The following is a 15,949-nucleotide window of genomic DNA, read 5'->3' on the forward strand; positions in this document are numbered from 1 at the left end:
TTTTTATCACAGGTTTGTTTTTGGTCATTTGATTATTATTTTTTAAATCAAAACCAAATTGTCACTGATGATCCGTATTTCTTTTGAATCCAAAAAAAAATAAAATTGATTTGATGCGCTGGAAAAGCATCAAGTTTAATCTAGTTTTCTTCTAAATGGACTGCTCTCTGGGAATAATTAGCAGAAACAGCATATTTTTTATTCTTATGGAAGTACTTTCTGAAGCATCTTGGGCACATCACTCATGGGTGCCTCCATCATCACATCCGATAAACTCATGGATCAATTTACGTCTACACAATCTTTTTAACGACATAAGTGCAACCATTACATGGAAATTATTTCAATAGTTGATGCAGTGTCGCCTCAAAACACATTACCTCTAGTATACAGAAAGACTTCAAGCTGCCTTCAGTTCTCAGCAAATAGGCAGCACACCGCAAGGCCTCTCATTACAAGCAGACTCCTGAATATATCACTGTTTGTTGCTCCAAGTTCGAGGGCGCTGTTTCTTTTAATAGTTGTCTTATTTGTTTTGATCAGGATGGTATCAATTTGACTGAAAGCGTCCATTGTGTCTAGTACGTTACGCAATCCTCTCTCTCTCTCTCTCTCTCTCTCTCTCTACATGCATGCTTACTTTATTCTGATTTGAGTTATGTGTGTTGGTGTTCTTTGCAGGGAATTTTCCATAACCAGTATGGAAGTTATAGGCGTGTTTTTCAGAAGCTACTGGAATTTGAATGGAATGCCCTTTTTTAAAATTAATAAAAAAAGGGCATTCCATTGCTAATCATTCATCGACTGTAGTTCTTTTCCTTTCAGGGAATTCCTTACATATAATGACAGTAATAAACCATTGGCAGACACAGATCTGGATAAAATTTCCGAGGCTAGATCAATGAACAAAATCAAACAAGATGAACAACTCAAGGGAGACGAGGATGAAAATTCATCTGATTGCACAAAACAACCAGTGAACTCTCAAAATGGTACAGGTCTATCAACAGACACTAATGAGGTGGAGGGTGAGAGATCAGAACAAGTCTCTGATTCTAATTCACGGGAAACCCAGATGGTTCTCAAGTTAATCCTCACACTCCCAGCTTAATGTCATGCAACAATGGCCATAAGAGAGCTGCTGAAAACGTCAACATCAGTATGTATTCCTTCGAAAGTCTTCTTTTGACAAAACAAAAATAGTTGGATATATATGTTTTATCCAACCAATTTTATTATGTTTCTAGCTGTCAAACTTTCCTTCTGTTTTTCTACTCGCAGGTATTTCCATGTCATCTAACTAATTATTCGTTATCTTTGCAGTTTGCATACGACAAAACATTGAACCAGTGAGTATGTCTCAAAAGATATGTAGTGTTGAGGATAGATTGTGCTTTCTACGGAGCAGAATTTACCACTTTATGAGAGCACACAAGTTTCGGATGGGATTTCAAATTGTTCTTGGAACAGCACTGGTTTAGTGACCAAACAACCACCTATCTTGCTGTTATGCCTATTGTAAAGTCACCGTGAAGTACTTGAAGATTTTGTCTATGGATTCAATGCTCACACGGGTTAGTTAGCAGACAGTGAAACGACCAAACTCATTGCTAGGAATGTTTATTGTCCTCTGGAAAAAAGGCTGTATTTCTCTGTTGAAATTATATATATATGTATTGTTTTTCCTTGTAAGAAAAAACTAAGTCAATTAAATAATTCTCTCTGTCAAGTTTTCATGGCAGAGCCAAAAAGCTCCTGTAGATGTTGAATGCACAGATTTACAACAATGGACGCTTTTGCTATGATAGCATGATAGCAACTAGCTTGTCTCATGATTCCAAAAATTATTTAGCTGGTATCATGGGCCATCGGATGAACTTTTAGTAGATATTCAGATGGGGCTGCAATCAGAAGAATAGAGGACATAAGAGAACCAAAAAAAATTAGGAAGAGAAGTAAATATTGAAATGAAATTTGACTGCTAACTCACCTCATATGTGACAAGAACTTTGCTGTAGTTGGACTCTTGAGTGCTAGTTGTGATGTTGGCATCATAATAACTGTCCTTTGACCTTGTTGGTCTATAGAGTTTTATAAACCATGGATCTTGGTTTTCATGAACCATGCGTTTTGAGTGTGAAGATGAGCATTGTGGCTGAGCATCTTGGAGGCCATTCAGTCCATCCATCCAAGTAGTTTGCTTGTTTTTAGCTCTGGTGCTTTCTTTAGGTCTCTGCTTCGGTTCGCTTTGTGACCTGACTTTAGCCTTGGAAGATTCTGTGTCGGCCATGTAGCTTGGTAGGGATGAAAATTGATTAGAAAGAGTGTCGACATAGTCTGGCCGTCCGTAAGTGAAGGAAGCTCTTCCCCAGGTTGTTTTGGAAGGGGGCGAACCAGTTGTGGGACTGTTTTGTGCTGTGAAGGAAAACTCCTTGTATTGATGTTCTTGCCTAGAGATTTTTAGTTCCCCAGAGTAGAATCTGGGAATCTCTCTCTCTACTCTGTCTATTAATGAATGATTCATGTAGCCACTTCTGTTCTTCGAAACTCCTCGGATTTCATGAAGATTAACATCAACTGCCTCCTGTGTATGAACACAAGTTAGCATCACAAATCAGATTTTGAAGGATTAGATTGCATGTTTTTCGTTAACCCTGATGGTACAGCAAAGTTATCATATATATTATGCTATGTTGACAGATTTTGGGGTGATGGACATTATCTCATTTCCAAATTAGCTGCATCCTTTAGCTCATCCTAGAAGATACTGTGATTTGGAAGGTACTGCAGACAAAAGTGGGGCTACTTACTCTGTGTCTCGATGATTTTCTTTTCATGGCAAGTTGTTGTGATTCTCCGGCCATCTGAACTCTATGACAACAAGCTCTTGCTTGTATTGTCATGAGTGTATGCATTCGTCGAAGAGTTGCAGTTGTTTGTTTCCTCACCTGGCGACCCCTTACTAATGCTTGTAACTTGACTAATCCCCTCAACGCACACAAAGCTTTCCTGGCCTGTAAAATGAAGCAATTGATACACATATCTCATCCATGAAGAAAGGTTAAAAATCAAGTAGAAAGGAAGTTTGTATGAATACCAGATAAGAACGAAAGACAGCTTGAATCCTGGTGGCAGCTGCATCTTCCACTGCCTTTCTTATTCTATCTGCCGCATGTGTTTGTGCGACAACTTTTTTAATAGCTTCAGCGGTTGGCAAAGCAAATGATGATCTCTGTGCTAAATATGGGGTAGTGATGATCGAGTCAAGAGATCTACGACCCCTGTAAACTCTCTCTTTCTTTGCAGATTTGCCAAAGCTCCATCTCCTCTTATAAGCTGGAGTTGCAGTTGGTGTTGTCTCCTTCTCTGCATGGAAGGAGATGTCGTTCTTCTTTGTTTTCTCCTCCTTTTTTCCTAGCAAGAAGTTTATCATCCACCTGCTTGCCTTTCCCATTGTTCTGCATCACCCCATCGAAGATCCTACTTCAAACCATATTTAACACTGAAAGGAGAAAATGATGAGCAACTACTGAACCTGTCTGTATTTCCAATTGCTTGAGCACGAAGACGGAGGCCATCTTATTTATACCCAATCATAAGGAAGATGATCTTTGCTGACTCATGCATGCATGTTGTATAGAAGTATACATCTTCTTCTTCCTAACCCCGGTCAAGCCGACTTGTGTCATAGTCGATAGGCTAATTGAGGCCTGCAGAAGGTTTTGTGATCAAGCCATTTGCCACGCTCCTAAAGGTTGATGGTAAAGATTCTTCTCCCTTGACGAGGCCTTCGCACCTGTTCAAACTTCTGTCTTTTCTAGGGCAAGTTTTTTCCTCTAAAAACAAGCTTTTTTATTTTTATTTTTTGGTTTTGTTTCTAAATTTACGCAAGTCTACTACATAGTGTTGTGGATGTAAAATACCTTAGTTGACCGAGTCTTTGGTGCTGCTCTAACTTCTCTGGTATAGAGTTTAGCTCCACGCAAAATGGGAATGGTTAAGGTGGTGGGGTTACGACTAATTACTACTTGGAACACGTTTATTAATACATTTTAAAAATATTTAAAAAAATTAAAAATTTACCTTTTTCCTTTCAAATTATTTTTATATTTTATCAATAATTTTGATGTGTTAATGTTAAAAATAAATTTATAAAAATAATAATATTATTTTAATATATTTTCAAGTAAAAAATACTTTAAAAAATAATTATTATTGCAATACCAAACATGTTTAATATTGTAGTAGTTTTTATTGATATTAACTTTAAAAAAAAATAAAAATTTATATTTTTCTTAGACCTAAATTTTTATTACAATTGGAGATGGAATTGTCATCGGAATTAAAGTCAGAGTAAAAGCATCTTTAAGCGCAAGACAAATAGAACAAGAATAGTCCTTTTCTCGACAAAGAAAGTTGAAAATATAAACAACGATAATAAACAAACATCCTTCAACTTTTATTTATTAATACAACTTTTTTTTTTAGCTTTTGTTTTTCAAAAAAATCATTAAACTTAATTGAATAATTTTAATGTAATGATGTTAAAAATTAAAAAAATATTTTAATATATTTTTAATTAAAAAATACTCTACACCACGTGACCACCATATTATCGAATACATAACCTCAACCCCGGACCTCAGCTGAACAAGACTCAACATTATGGATTTAACCAGATATATGAGAACCTTATAATCTTTGATGCACGGAGAGGTGATAAGTGTGTTTGGTCGTTTGTCAAGATTTTTTTAACACCAAGTGACTGTTTGGGTGTATATTTGTTAATACTAAAAACATGGTTCAAATGAGGAAAAAAACTGATAAATTAATTAAACCGAAAAAATTTAAATAAAAAAAAACCAAACTTTAAAAAAAAATCGATTAAAATATTTTAAAAAAAAATTTCAATTCAATTTTATTTAATAAGCGTGAAATAAAAAAAACTTCAACCGAAACGAAACTAAAACTCATTACAAAATCTAAAAAAACCTAAAAAACAATATAATTTTTTATTTTTAATATAAAATAACTGAACTAAACCTGAATCAAAACCAAACTGAAACTGGCCGATTTGGTTTGGTTTGATTTTTTATATAAAATAACTGAACCAAAACCAATTAGTTAGAACTGGTTTTGGTTATATTTTAATTTTATTTTTTTAATATTTTATAATATTTTAATTTATTTATTTTTATAAATGAAACCAAATCGAATAAAAAATAATAACATAGGACTTATATTTTCTAGTCGGTTTTTCTTTTTTGCTTTTGACAAGACCAGGTTAACGGCCCATCCGATCAAATGGAAATTTAAAAGAGCGCAAGTATGAAGTGATTAAGTTAAACACATCTAGTTTACCACAGTTCAGCCATGGAAGTATAGCATACTGAATACAGAGAGGGACACGGCCTTGTTACATCTGTTCATTTGCATAAATAACATATAGTAATGGGGCATCTCAATTGGCTTAAAAATTTTATAACCTATAAAGTTGTCTGCCTAAATATCTATCGTCTCCCCCATAAATCGTTGGCAAAAAGCCAATAGACCTTCTGACTCTAAAGATAGTTGCAGTTACAAAATATAGTACACACGGAAACGGTCGCTGTCAATCTTCTGGTTTGGCAGTATTTTCCTTGAAGCTCTTTGTCAGCCATATGGCAGTTTCCCTGGGGGAGACCTTACCGGGTCCAAATGGCTTTAGCAGCACCCCAAGCTCATCGTACCTTGCTGCTTGCAGCAATCTTGCACTGAACTCTAACAAACCTTCCAGAGCTTCAGCGCGCTGCTGGAGTGATGAGGTGTCAAACCTGCGCTGCCTCGTGTCTGATGAGGTGCGGCTTGATGCCCCAGCAGTGGCATTTTGATTGGAGGAATTGCTTCCGTTCTCTTCATCTACCTGAAACATACCAAGTTCAATTCCTTGCCAGGCCTCAGTGAGATTGGGCCTTGCAGAGGTTCTGTCGCTGAGCTGAACTGTGCATTTATCCTTTGTGATTGAGCAGTCACCATGACGCAAGGAGTTGGATGACCCTCGTGCTGAGGTTGATGACGTTTTCCGGATAGGGAGGAATGGTTCATCATATGAAGCCAGCGGGAATTCAGCCATCCTATCAATTCGAGGAGCATTGACAGAAACATCCGGAGATTTTATCTGGCTAAGGATGCTAATATTAGTCCCACTAGGGGAATTTTGTATCCTGCCTTTTGATGGCAATGGAAAAGATGCTCTGCGAGCTGATGGGTTGGATTTTTCAGTCGGTGTTTTTCGAGTGACAGGAAGCTGAAAAGTTAGTAAAAGGACGTGTGAGATCCAAATTGTAAAACTATCAGAAGTTGTTCATAATTTCTGCATTTGTGTATGTGCGTGCACGTGAGAGAGAGGGGGGGGGGGGGAGAAAGAGATTCACGTGCTTACAGATTCACATTTTCTTGCAGACTCTGTCCGTCTCTTAATAGTGACAGAGGCTTTGGTCGGTGTGAGTTTTGGAGTCTTGGCACTGTTTGAAGGTTTTGAAGCAATTGATCTGCAAATGACTGTTCCTTGGCTGCACTCGATGGATGAATCTGATAACCTTCGATTCAAATAAATCGGTGTATCATGTATCCCTTCAGTAGAACACACAGAATCTTGCTCTGCTACAGAAATACTTGGATTTAATGCCCTATCATTACCAAGTGAATACCTCTTGTCCCTGTGAACTTTGCGAGGATTATCTTCTGGCACTAAAAATCTTGTTTTCTTCATGTAATGGGGTTCAGGCCATTGGAAAGGTAATGTATTCTGTCTAGGGCTACTCATCTTAAGATGAATCTTAAGGACGTAAGGCTGAAGCTGCGGATGCCTGAGCAGCTCTGCAGCCTGTGACAGTGAATATTTTGAGTGAGAACAGAACACATTAACATGCCACATAAATGCAAATGCTCAAATTTCCTTCTATTGCAGTGGTTGACCTATAGGCAACTGTAACACAAAATGCATGGCTGTCATGTACAAACTGGCAAACCTTTTGCTGGCTCCATTTCTACATGCTTTCTGAAAAGTATTTGAGAGTAGCAATCAAGAAAACTTATTCACTCTGATTTACTGCACAATGCAAGGGTAAAACATATTCATAAAGTCCCAGTAATATTATTTTCCTTGTTAGAAAGAAAGAAAGAACCTCCCCCTCTATGTTAGCGTTTGTTGAGTAACCAAACAAGTACATGTAATGCACGAGGGGATCAATGATTACAGCTGCCCTTATGCAGCTTAGGTGAGGGTGAAATGTTGCTGCAAACTTATGGTAAATGTGGTGGGCATTGTGGCATAGCAACCATCCAATCAACAAAGCATACTGCAGCTTGCATGGTGCCTTTGTGGTGTTGTAGATAAGGGTTTAGGAGAAACTAATTATTTTTCCACTTGCCTGGAGATAACACTTCGGTGCACTTTAAAAATTTTCACAGTAATTTATTTTCAGTTCTCTGGCAACATTTGCCTTTAGTAGTTTAGGATGAATCTTGTTATTGGAAGCAAACAAAATGGCACAACAAATCTCACTTCCACAGCAGACCTTGAAACAGTTTCCAACTCTTGGAGATTGTTTCTACGTGCAAAGTAAATTCAAAGAAAGAAAAAAAATGCAGTGAATTTTATGAATCATCTTTATGTTGGCCTATAGTCATGCAGTGTACTGGATTCACATATAATGTAAGATGCAGATTAAAAGAGATCACACGTACACCGGGTCTGAGCTCTGGATTCTTTCGCAGCATGCTTTTAACAAGTCCTCGGCTAAAAACATAAACAGGAACATGATTAGATGATTATAGGAACAGCAATAAAATCTAGCATCTTAAATACAAACAGCGACAACATTGGGAAAACAAATGATGAAGACTTACAAGGCACCAGAATATTTAGTTGGAAGTGGAGCCACAATTGACTTATTTATTTTGTTAATCAGTGCTTGCATATCCTGATCAAAAGATGGAAAATAAAATCCATACAGAGAAATGAACAAAAAATTAGAGCAGAAAATGCAGGAGAAAGCTCAAACAGAAATGGATGGGATGAGAGCCTTCTAATGTTGATCATACTGATCAAACTGCAGACCAAAATGGCTAGTGAACGTGGGACTTATATGGTCTCCAAATGACATAATTGTCATGTTTAGCCGGCCACTATAATGGTGCATAGTTCTTTCTTTCTTTCTCATCTTTTTTTTTTTTTCTTTTTGGTGGGAAGACCAGGGCAGGGGGGAGGGGGCGGGGAGGTAAATCCTCTACCAAAAAGTCTTGGTGAAACTCAAACCAGAGTATAAAATAATCCAAAATGATTGTTTTTCAGCTTTGACAGAAAACATAATATATGCAGCAAACCTTGGGACTGTAATATAAGAACATATACATGATTTTGGGCAGGAAAATAACATATTGATGATGCTAGGTATCACTTGGAGTCCTAGTGCAATGTAAATGCATGAAAGCATGACTTGTTCATCTTTGAAATTCTGCCAAGTATAGAAACAGGATAAAAAAAACTTACAAATGCTTTAAATGCAGGCCTAAGAGAGGTCATTTCATATATACAGCAACCTGGGAGACAAATTTTGAGAAGCACAGGTAGTTGTGAGTAACTGAAAGAGCAATCAAGAACGTGTAAATTCTGCATACACATCAGTACACTGAGCAACTTACCTAAAGACCAGATATCTGACTTAGAACCATAAGGTATGTCAGCAAGAAGCTCAGGACACATATAGCTGGGTGTTCCCACGACCTGAACACATATGAGCAAGTCCCACCAGTGATAAATCACATTCAAGGAAACTGAGATAAAATTGGAAGATTAGCACAGCTTAAGGGCTGCATTACTTACAGAGGAAGCAAGGTCATCTGAAGTTAATATTTTGGCAAGTCCAAAATCACCTGTACCAGGATGGGTTGTCGATTATTCAGAAAAAAGTACACTCCCTTTCATTAAAATCAGAAGGTATCAATCAGATCACTTACCAAGACGAATGTCTTGCTGTTTTGTCAAGAAGATATTGGAGCACTGAACAAATCATGAGGCCTTGTCAGTAAAATGCAGTTTCAATTATTTCCACTGTTTTGAATCTGAGTACACAAAACACATGCCACTAACCTTGACATCACGGTGAAGAATGTGGTTCATATGCAAGTAGTCAAGTGCCATGAGAAGCTGAACAAGCCACTTACAGAGCTTCTGAAACATTCAATAACTAAGAATCAGTTATTCAGTTGCAAAAAGATCCTCCAAATTGAAAAATTGAATTCATAAAAAAATTATATGTTGAGTTTGTAAATGAAAACTACATTTCTGAAAAAGAGAAGGGCCTCCCCCAAGCAAAAAACAAAAGAAAAGAAACAAAGAGAGATAGAAATTTTTTAAAAAAAAAAACCTCTTCAGAGAACAGCATGCCATTAGCTTTCTTTATAGCTTCTGCCCTGTAATAATAAGGAAAAGAAGAAAGAATGCCAAGCATGGCCAAGGTTATTCTAGGCTTCAAGTAAAAGCATGTTAACACCAGTTCCAGCAAGAGTGAAAACTTACATGTCTCCTCCTTCGCAATAACCTATAATAATGCACACATAGCAACCCTGACTCCAAAGCATAAAAAAGAACCAATATTAGCCTATTTATAAAAAAAAATAAAAAAATCAACTACTTGTGTTTTTAGCTCAATCCCTAGATAACTAAAATATTTTTTCCCAACCTAACAGAATGATTCAGAAACCCTATCTCAACTCAACTAAACATCACCTTATCCCAAATAACAAGGAAAAAGCTTTGAATACTAAGTAGAAAAAAACAATATTACGCAAAAGTAGTACACCTTTTGCACGTTGTTGAAAAAATGAAGCTTTTGCTAGATTAAATAAAGCATATTGGAGTTCAGAAATATAAAATGTAAATTTATATGGAGAGTTGACTAAAAAAGGGGTAAGAAATAATGCCAAGTTTCAGGTAATGTCTGTCAATGTCATTCATTAATGATATAACGCAACCATGAAGTTAAATTTCATGTGTTTAACATTATCGTTAAGGATAGCTACTAGATGATGGGAAAAAATAGTTTGCATGCAACAAGTTTAAGGCACGTCCCTGAACGATTTAGTAAAGACTAATAGGACATCAGTCTACGATATCTGATTGCAAAAGCAGCAATCTATAGGAGTTGAGTTAGGAAGAGGATTTTAAAACCTTACAGAAAATATGGAACATTAAACACCAAGATTCTCTAAATCAAAAAATGAACATCTAACCATGTAAAACCATTAGAGATCAGGACAAAATGAAGAAGAGGCAAAGACATTTACTCATAAATAAGTAATAACAACAGGAACAGCATACCTTTTCTACCCAGGAATCTTTGTACTCTACGATAAATGGACTTCGGATCCTAGAAATGAGCTCTTTCTGTATAAAACAGAAAAGGGGTTAGACCTGCAGATCCAGTATAATCTATCAACGGTGAAAGTTAGCTCAACCAGCTCTGCATGCATAGTTGATTACTCCCGGCTATATTACAAAATTGTTCTTTCAGCATTTCTGATGTACAGGTTCAAGCATCCTAATTTTAAAGGGTATTAGCATGTAAAGCTAGTTAATTCAGGGCCTTGATTAACAGTATGATATAAGTATCTTTACATATGCAACAAAGACAGTAGAAACATTTGTTTTTCTCCTCTTTTTTTTCTCTCGAACAACTTTATTAGCAAGTTTTAATTGCACGAACCATGTCAAAGCATAACAGAACATCAGTTAAACAGAAACATAGGAGGATTACAAACATAAACAGAGACAATGTCAGATTTGGTGCTAGATGATGGAGATGAGTCATTCTGCCAAAGTCTTAAAAAAAAAATAGAAAAGAAACATTGACCTCTTGATGTGCAGATCGACGTGACCTGTCAGTCTGCCTGGCAAGCCTGATCTTTTTCAACACATACCTTAAATTGACATAACAATAGAATCAGAGTTGAAATGAAACCAATCACCTGAGTCTATGATATTGCTCACAATTTATCATTGTAATGGTGGGATTTTACAGCAAGTGAAGAAATGCAGGAAGAGCAGAGTGTAAGTTTCATTCTCACTTCTTTTTTTCATGTTTATGCCTCACAAGAAGAGCTGAACCAAAAGAACCCTTCCCTATTTGCTCTAATATTTCATACTGCTCCATCTGAGAGATTGAAATGACTTGCTTCTCTGGATGTAGACAAAAAGAAATCTTCAACGCCATAAAGAGAATGCAATAAGGTAATAACAAGAAAAAGCTACACTGTCTGTAAAGTTACTCCATAAATGCATATACTATAAGCTACCAAAAACTTCTTTACTAACAAAGAAAGGAACTGCGCGAAATTGACCAAAAATAAAATAAAATAAAATAACTGGGAAGGCCCTTGAAAGCTAAGAAATACAAGAATTATGAGAGCATTTTAGGTAAACATGAATAATAAAATCATCCAATACTCTCACAAATGGGGGAAAAAATTTAATTGTATGTTTATTAGCCAAAAAAAGAAGAGGAAATCAAGGGAAATGAAATGAATATTTGTGGGTTTTGTTTTTAGTGGCAAAATGCTTAATTTTTCTATGAACAGATCAAGTAAACTATTTTAATTGTATAAAGCTCAACTATTCATGAAACTATCAATTTCTTACCAGCCCCTAATTGTTGCATAGTTAAGCATCCTAAAGACCATATTTCCTGCCTTTTACCTCATTTTCTGAGTAACCAAACACTCTCATTACCAAAAAAAAAAAAGCAGACAGGGAGAGGGAGGGGGGGGGAGAGAGAGAGACTGTACAAAAAAAATATCTACCTAAAGTACCACATACAAAGACCACAAATTCATCAACTTATCTCCCTGCATTACAAATTAAGAACTTCAAAACTTATCAAGTTAAACAACTAAGATCCCAAGGGAACTTGAGAAGACAAATGCAGCTCCAGGAAATGCAAAGTAGACTAAAAACAGAAGCAGTTTTTACATTGACAAAAAGAAAGTGAATCAAATCTACAGATTCCACAAAGAAAAAGATAAGAAAAGATAGGGAAGGGAGGTACCTGAGTGATGTAAACAGGTAGTAGATCAAAAGAGAAAGAGAGATCACAATGTGAACGAAAGAGAGGGAAACAAGAATGTGGGGTTAGACATTTTCATGGAAAGAAAGAAACTAGGGGGTTCAGATGACAGAAGTACAAGAAGAAGGAGAAGCTGGAGTTGAAGAGGAAGTTGCAGCATTAGCAGCAACAGTGCTTCTTGAGACATTGATGTGTGTGCCTGTGTTTTTTGGAGTGAGAGAGAATGACAAATTTTGATGTGTATATATATATGTATAAAAAAAAGAAAAGAGAAAATAAAGAAAGCAAGAAAAATGTTATTGGACCCCAAGTCCCATGGATTCATAGACTATTTGACATTAAAATGGAGAAAGACATTAGGAAGGAGATTAGGAGTGCTAATTGTTGTATTATATTACTATTTTTTTTCTCTCGCAGAAAGCAACAAAAGTAGAGAGTCTAGGCAACGAAAGCCTAGCCCTAAAGAAAGAAACAAAGCATAGGCTCAGAGAGTTGATGCATCTTTTTGTAGGTGAGGAAGAGACAAAGTAGAGTCACAAATCACATGAAACTCGAAGAAAGCTAACGCTAATTGCTTTAGCTTGAAGCACTAATGGAAGTTTTTTAGAGGGAGCTTAGCATGGGACCCTATCATAAACATGTTAATCAAATCAAATTATCATTGATTCATATTTGACAAATATTCCATGTCAATTTACAAATGTTGGAATTGGATTCTCTCCTTGTGTCCAAATCATAAATTTAGAGCAAACAAAAATAGAAAACTAGGCAATATACTAGATTATCAACTATGTATTAGATAGAGTTGGGAATATTAATTAAGAGATTCTAATTAATCAGAATTATAGAGGGTGAGGAATGACAAGTCAAGATTGATGGGTTATTTTCTTGCTTTCTAGAGGAGTTAGTGTCATGAAAAGGAGTGAAGGAAGGAGGGAGAAGGGGTCATGGGCTAAAACATAATGAGTCAAAAAGACTGAAAAGAAATGAGACTCAAGGTGAGGGACTGTCAGTTAATTTGTCAGCTTTCTTGGGCTCTTTTCATAATTACAAGATTTTCATTTTTTTATATATAATTACAATACAGTGTGGCGTCGTGCTTAGTTTAGATTTTGGTGGTAACTGCTTGAGATTGATTCGTGAAGGGAAGAAGACCAACCGGAGGAAACAGGAGTGGATCCCACAGCCCTATCTCCAATCACGAGGCTAATTATCCGGCGCTTTTTATTCTTCTTAAATGACCAAAATACCCTTCTTCTTCTTTTAAATTCCACCTTCTGCCCACTGGTTCAGTACACCGCCTGTCATGGTCAAGATTACTGTACGTCAGGAATCTGGTTGGTGAGACGATAAGATAAAAGTTATTTTTTAAATTATTTTTATTTTAAAATATATCGTGTAAAGCTTAGAAAATTCAAGGCTTTTTAAAAAAATACTATTGAATTGTAATAGGATATTATTATACTAGATTGTGATTTGAAAAATAAATTTTAAAAAAATAATATTTGTTTGTTTAATATTATGCTAGTTTCTAAAAGGGTTTTTAAATTATTTTTAATTTTAAAAAGTATCAAATTAAAATTATTTATATGTTTTTTATATAGTTTTGATATATTAATATTAAAAATATCATTTTCAATTAAAAAATATTTTTCATCATATTACCAAACATAATTTATAAATTATAGTGTTATAGTAATTAATTTTCAATCGAGAGTTTTTAGGTGGATCGTGCAAAACTATAATTTTTTAATTAACCAAATATTTTTAAAGTTATAATTAAAATATAATACCGTTTTAATTACATCTAGCTATATTATTAAATAAACTCTATTTCTATTTGGTTCAATATCCAAATTACATGTTAATTATATTAACTTGGGACAATTTAAAATAATATAGTTTTAAAATAAAAAAAACAAAAAAAAAACTAAACTTATTTTGGCCGGATCAACTATTGATCTATAAGGATATACCGGTTTAAAAACATTGGTGATGGATGAAGGTATTAATTACTGTGGAAATTGATAGTTTCCTTTCTTCAACGAGGGCAAAAAGATTCTCGAAGTCACAAACTTCTTGGAGAATAAGCTGTTTGAGAATAACTTGATGCAATTTTATTATTTTAAATTTTTTAATAATTCACCTGCTCTTTTACGGTTTGTGTATTTGATCTTGTTGAGGTTACAATGAATCTAATGAGCTGGAAGGCTAATTTTTAATTAAGGTGGTTAATAGATAATATCTAAGACATCTTCTATGAATTTAAAGACCAATATTTAAATAAATATTATTTTAAAAAAATTACACTAATATTTTAGAAAATAATTCTAATACAATAAAAAGCAGAAAAATATTATAGTTTTTTTTATAGCTCCACAAGGCTTATCTCTTCCTGAAAAGATAAGTTAAAATGTAAGTAAAATAACTTTAATTTATCAGAATAAAATATATTTAACTTGTATAGGTATAAAATATTTTTAACTCGTGGTCTAATCATGAAACTTAAGATTCTTTAAAATGAAAAAGAACATGTGTTTGGAGATGATGGATCTGACAGTTTACTAAATTTATATATATTTGAGCTCGGTACTTAGCAAAGCATAAAAATAATAAGTTTGACAGTTTATCAGATCCTTACATGTCAGGGCTCGACTTTGAGCTGAACCTAGAGATTATGAGTTTGATAACTCGCTAAATCTTTATATATTAATATTTAACTGAACCCGAGAGATACGAGGTATTACCTTTTATTTGGTTACTATTTTGAAAGAAAGAAGGTAAAAACTAAAAAAAGTTGTTTCGATCTTAGATGAGATTCTTGGAAAGAATATTTTTTTTATATAAATCTACTAGGCCAAATATCAACAATCTCAAAAGAATAAATGAAACCTGATTAAAAAATCTGTAGAAAATGAAAATTGCAGAGGAAACATGAATAAGTAGACACGCACATTCTTGTAATAATCTGCAGAAAATGAGATTGCCTGTATATAGAAAAGTTTCTCTTTTATATAAAATAAAACAAAATGAGAGGCATAACTTAATTAATAATAAGAATAAATTCTATTAATCATTATCCAAAAAAAATAAATTATATTAATCTGTTAATAGAATAGCAAATAGGAAATAGCAGATGCATGGAGTCCCTCCCCAGTTCAATGCCGACGTGAAAGAAGAGGCCTTCTTTACTCTTCTTCTTCTTCAAGTGGATGGTTGCACCGAAATCTAACCAATGTGCCCACCTTTTTAACTCTGGATCACATGCAATACCATGGTCCCCGGAAGCAAATGCTGCTGGCTTCCACCCCACCTTCATGTCTACCACATTTGACTCTTCCCCATCAAACCAAGTGCATGTTTCATTATGTGTCGGTTCAGCATTCGGCCCAGTGAGTTACAGAAAGATTTCCAAAAAGATCAAATACTTGATGATTTCATCAAACATGATTGAGTTGTGAAAATTTATGGACAGGTATTTTACATCTCCTTTTAAAATTATTTTCTATTTAAAATATATATTAAATTGATATTTTTAAAATATTTCTTTTTAGTTTTGATGTATTGATATCAATAATTAAATATATATATATATAAAAATCATTTTAATATATTTTTAATTGATAAATACTTTTAAAAAATATTATATTCTAAGCATAAAACTCACACTAAGTGGTTTAAACTGCATTTCACTTATGATGCTTTTCATGTGTTTGAAATATAGTTTCGCCCATATTGTTAAACTGAGTTTAAGAACCTAATTGCATTTACTAACCTCATGTTTTAATACAAAAATTTATCTTTTTTATAATTTAAAGGGAATTTAATATTGAAATTTGAGATTT

General features: G+C 34.6%; 2 protein-coding genes across 4 annotated transcripts; both read right to left on the minus strand.

Moving 5' to 3' along the window:
• Nucleotides 1–1,880: 1,880 nt before the first annotated feature.
• LOC133669885 (protein IQ-DOMAIN 18-like) lies at nt 1,881–3,454 on the minus strand. Its single transcript, XM_062090213.1, has 4 exons — nt 3,098–3,454; nt 2,949–3,014; nt 1,991–2,584; nt 1,881–1,901 (listed from the first exon to the last, which is right to left on the minus strand). The coding sequence occupies exons 1-4, from the start codon at nt 3,452–3,454 to the stop codon at nt 1,881–1,883; spliced, it is 1,038 nt and encodes a 345-aa protein (XP_061946197.1).
• A 1,883-nt stretch (nt 3,455–5,337) lies between these two features.
• Nucleotides 5,338–12,351, minus strand: LOC133670086 (serine/threonine-protein kinase Nek2-like). Of its 3 annotated transcripts, XM_062090525.1 has the most exons (16): nt 11,681–11,784; nt 11,110–11,221; nt 10,896–10,962; nt 10,364–10,429; nt 9,563–9,609; nt 9,411–9,456; nt 9,134–9,214; nt 9,001–9,043; nt 8,867–8,916; nt 8,686–8,767; nt 8,534–8,583; nt 7,891–7,964; nt 7,729–7,780; nt 6,690–6,865; nt 6,422–6,578; nt 5,338–6,286 (listed from the first exon to the last, which is right to left on the minus strand). In XM_062090525.1, the coding sequence occupies exons 1-16, from the start codon at nt 11,697–11,699 to the stop codon at nt 5,612–5,614; spliced, it is 1,797 nt and encodes a 598-aa protein (XP_061946509.1). In that variant the 5' UTR covers nt 11,700–11,784; the 3' UTR covers nt 5,338–5,611. The 3 variants fall into 3 exon arrangements, with proteins under 3 accessions (XP_061946509.1, XP_061946508.1, XP_061946507.1); XM_062090524.1 differs by lacking the exon at nt 11,681–11,784 and adding an exon at nt 12,087–12,351 and having other exon boundaries at nt 6,422–6,865; XM_062090523.1 differs by having other exon boundaries at nt 6,422–6,865; nt 11,681–11,782.
• Nucleotides 12,352–15,949: the final 3,598 nt, after the last annotated feature.

This window comes from Populus nigra, chromosome 12, assembly GCF_951802175.1.
Source record: "Populus nigra chromosome 12, ddPopNigr1.1, whole genome shotgun sequence".
In the NCBI taxonomy this organism is placed as follows: Eukaryota; Viridiplantae; Streptophyta; class Magnoliopsida; order Malpighiales; family Salicaceae; genus Populus; species Populus nigra.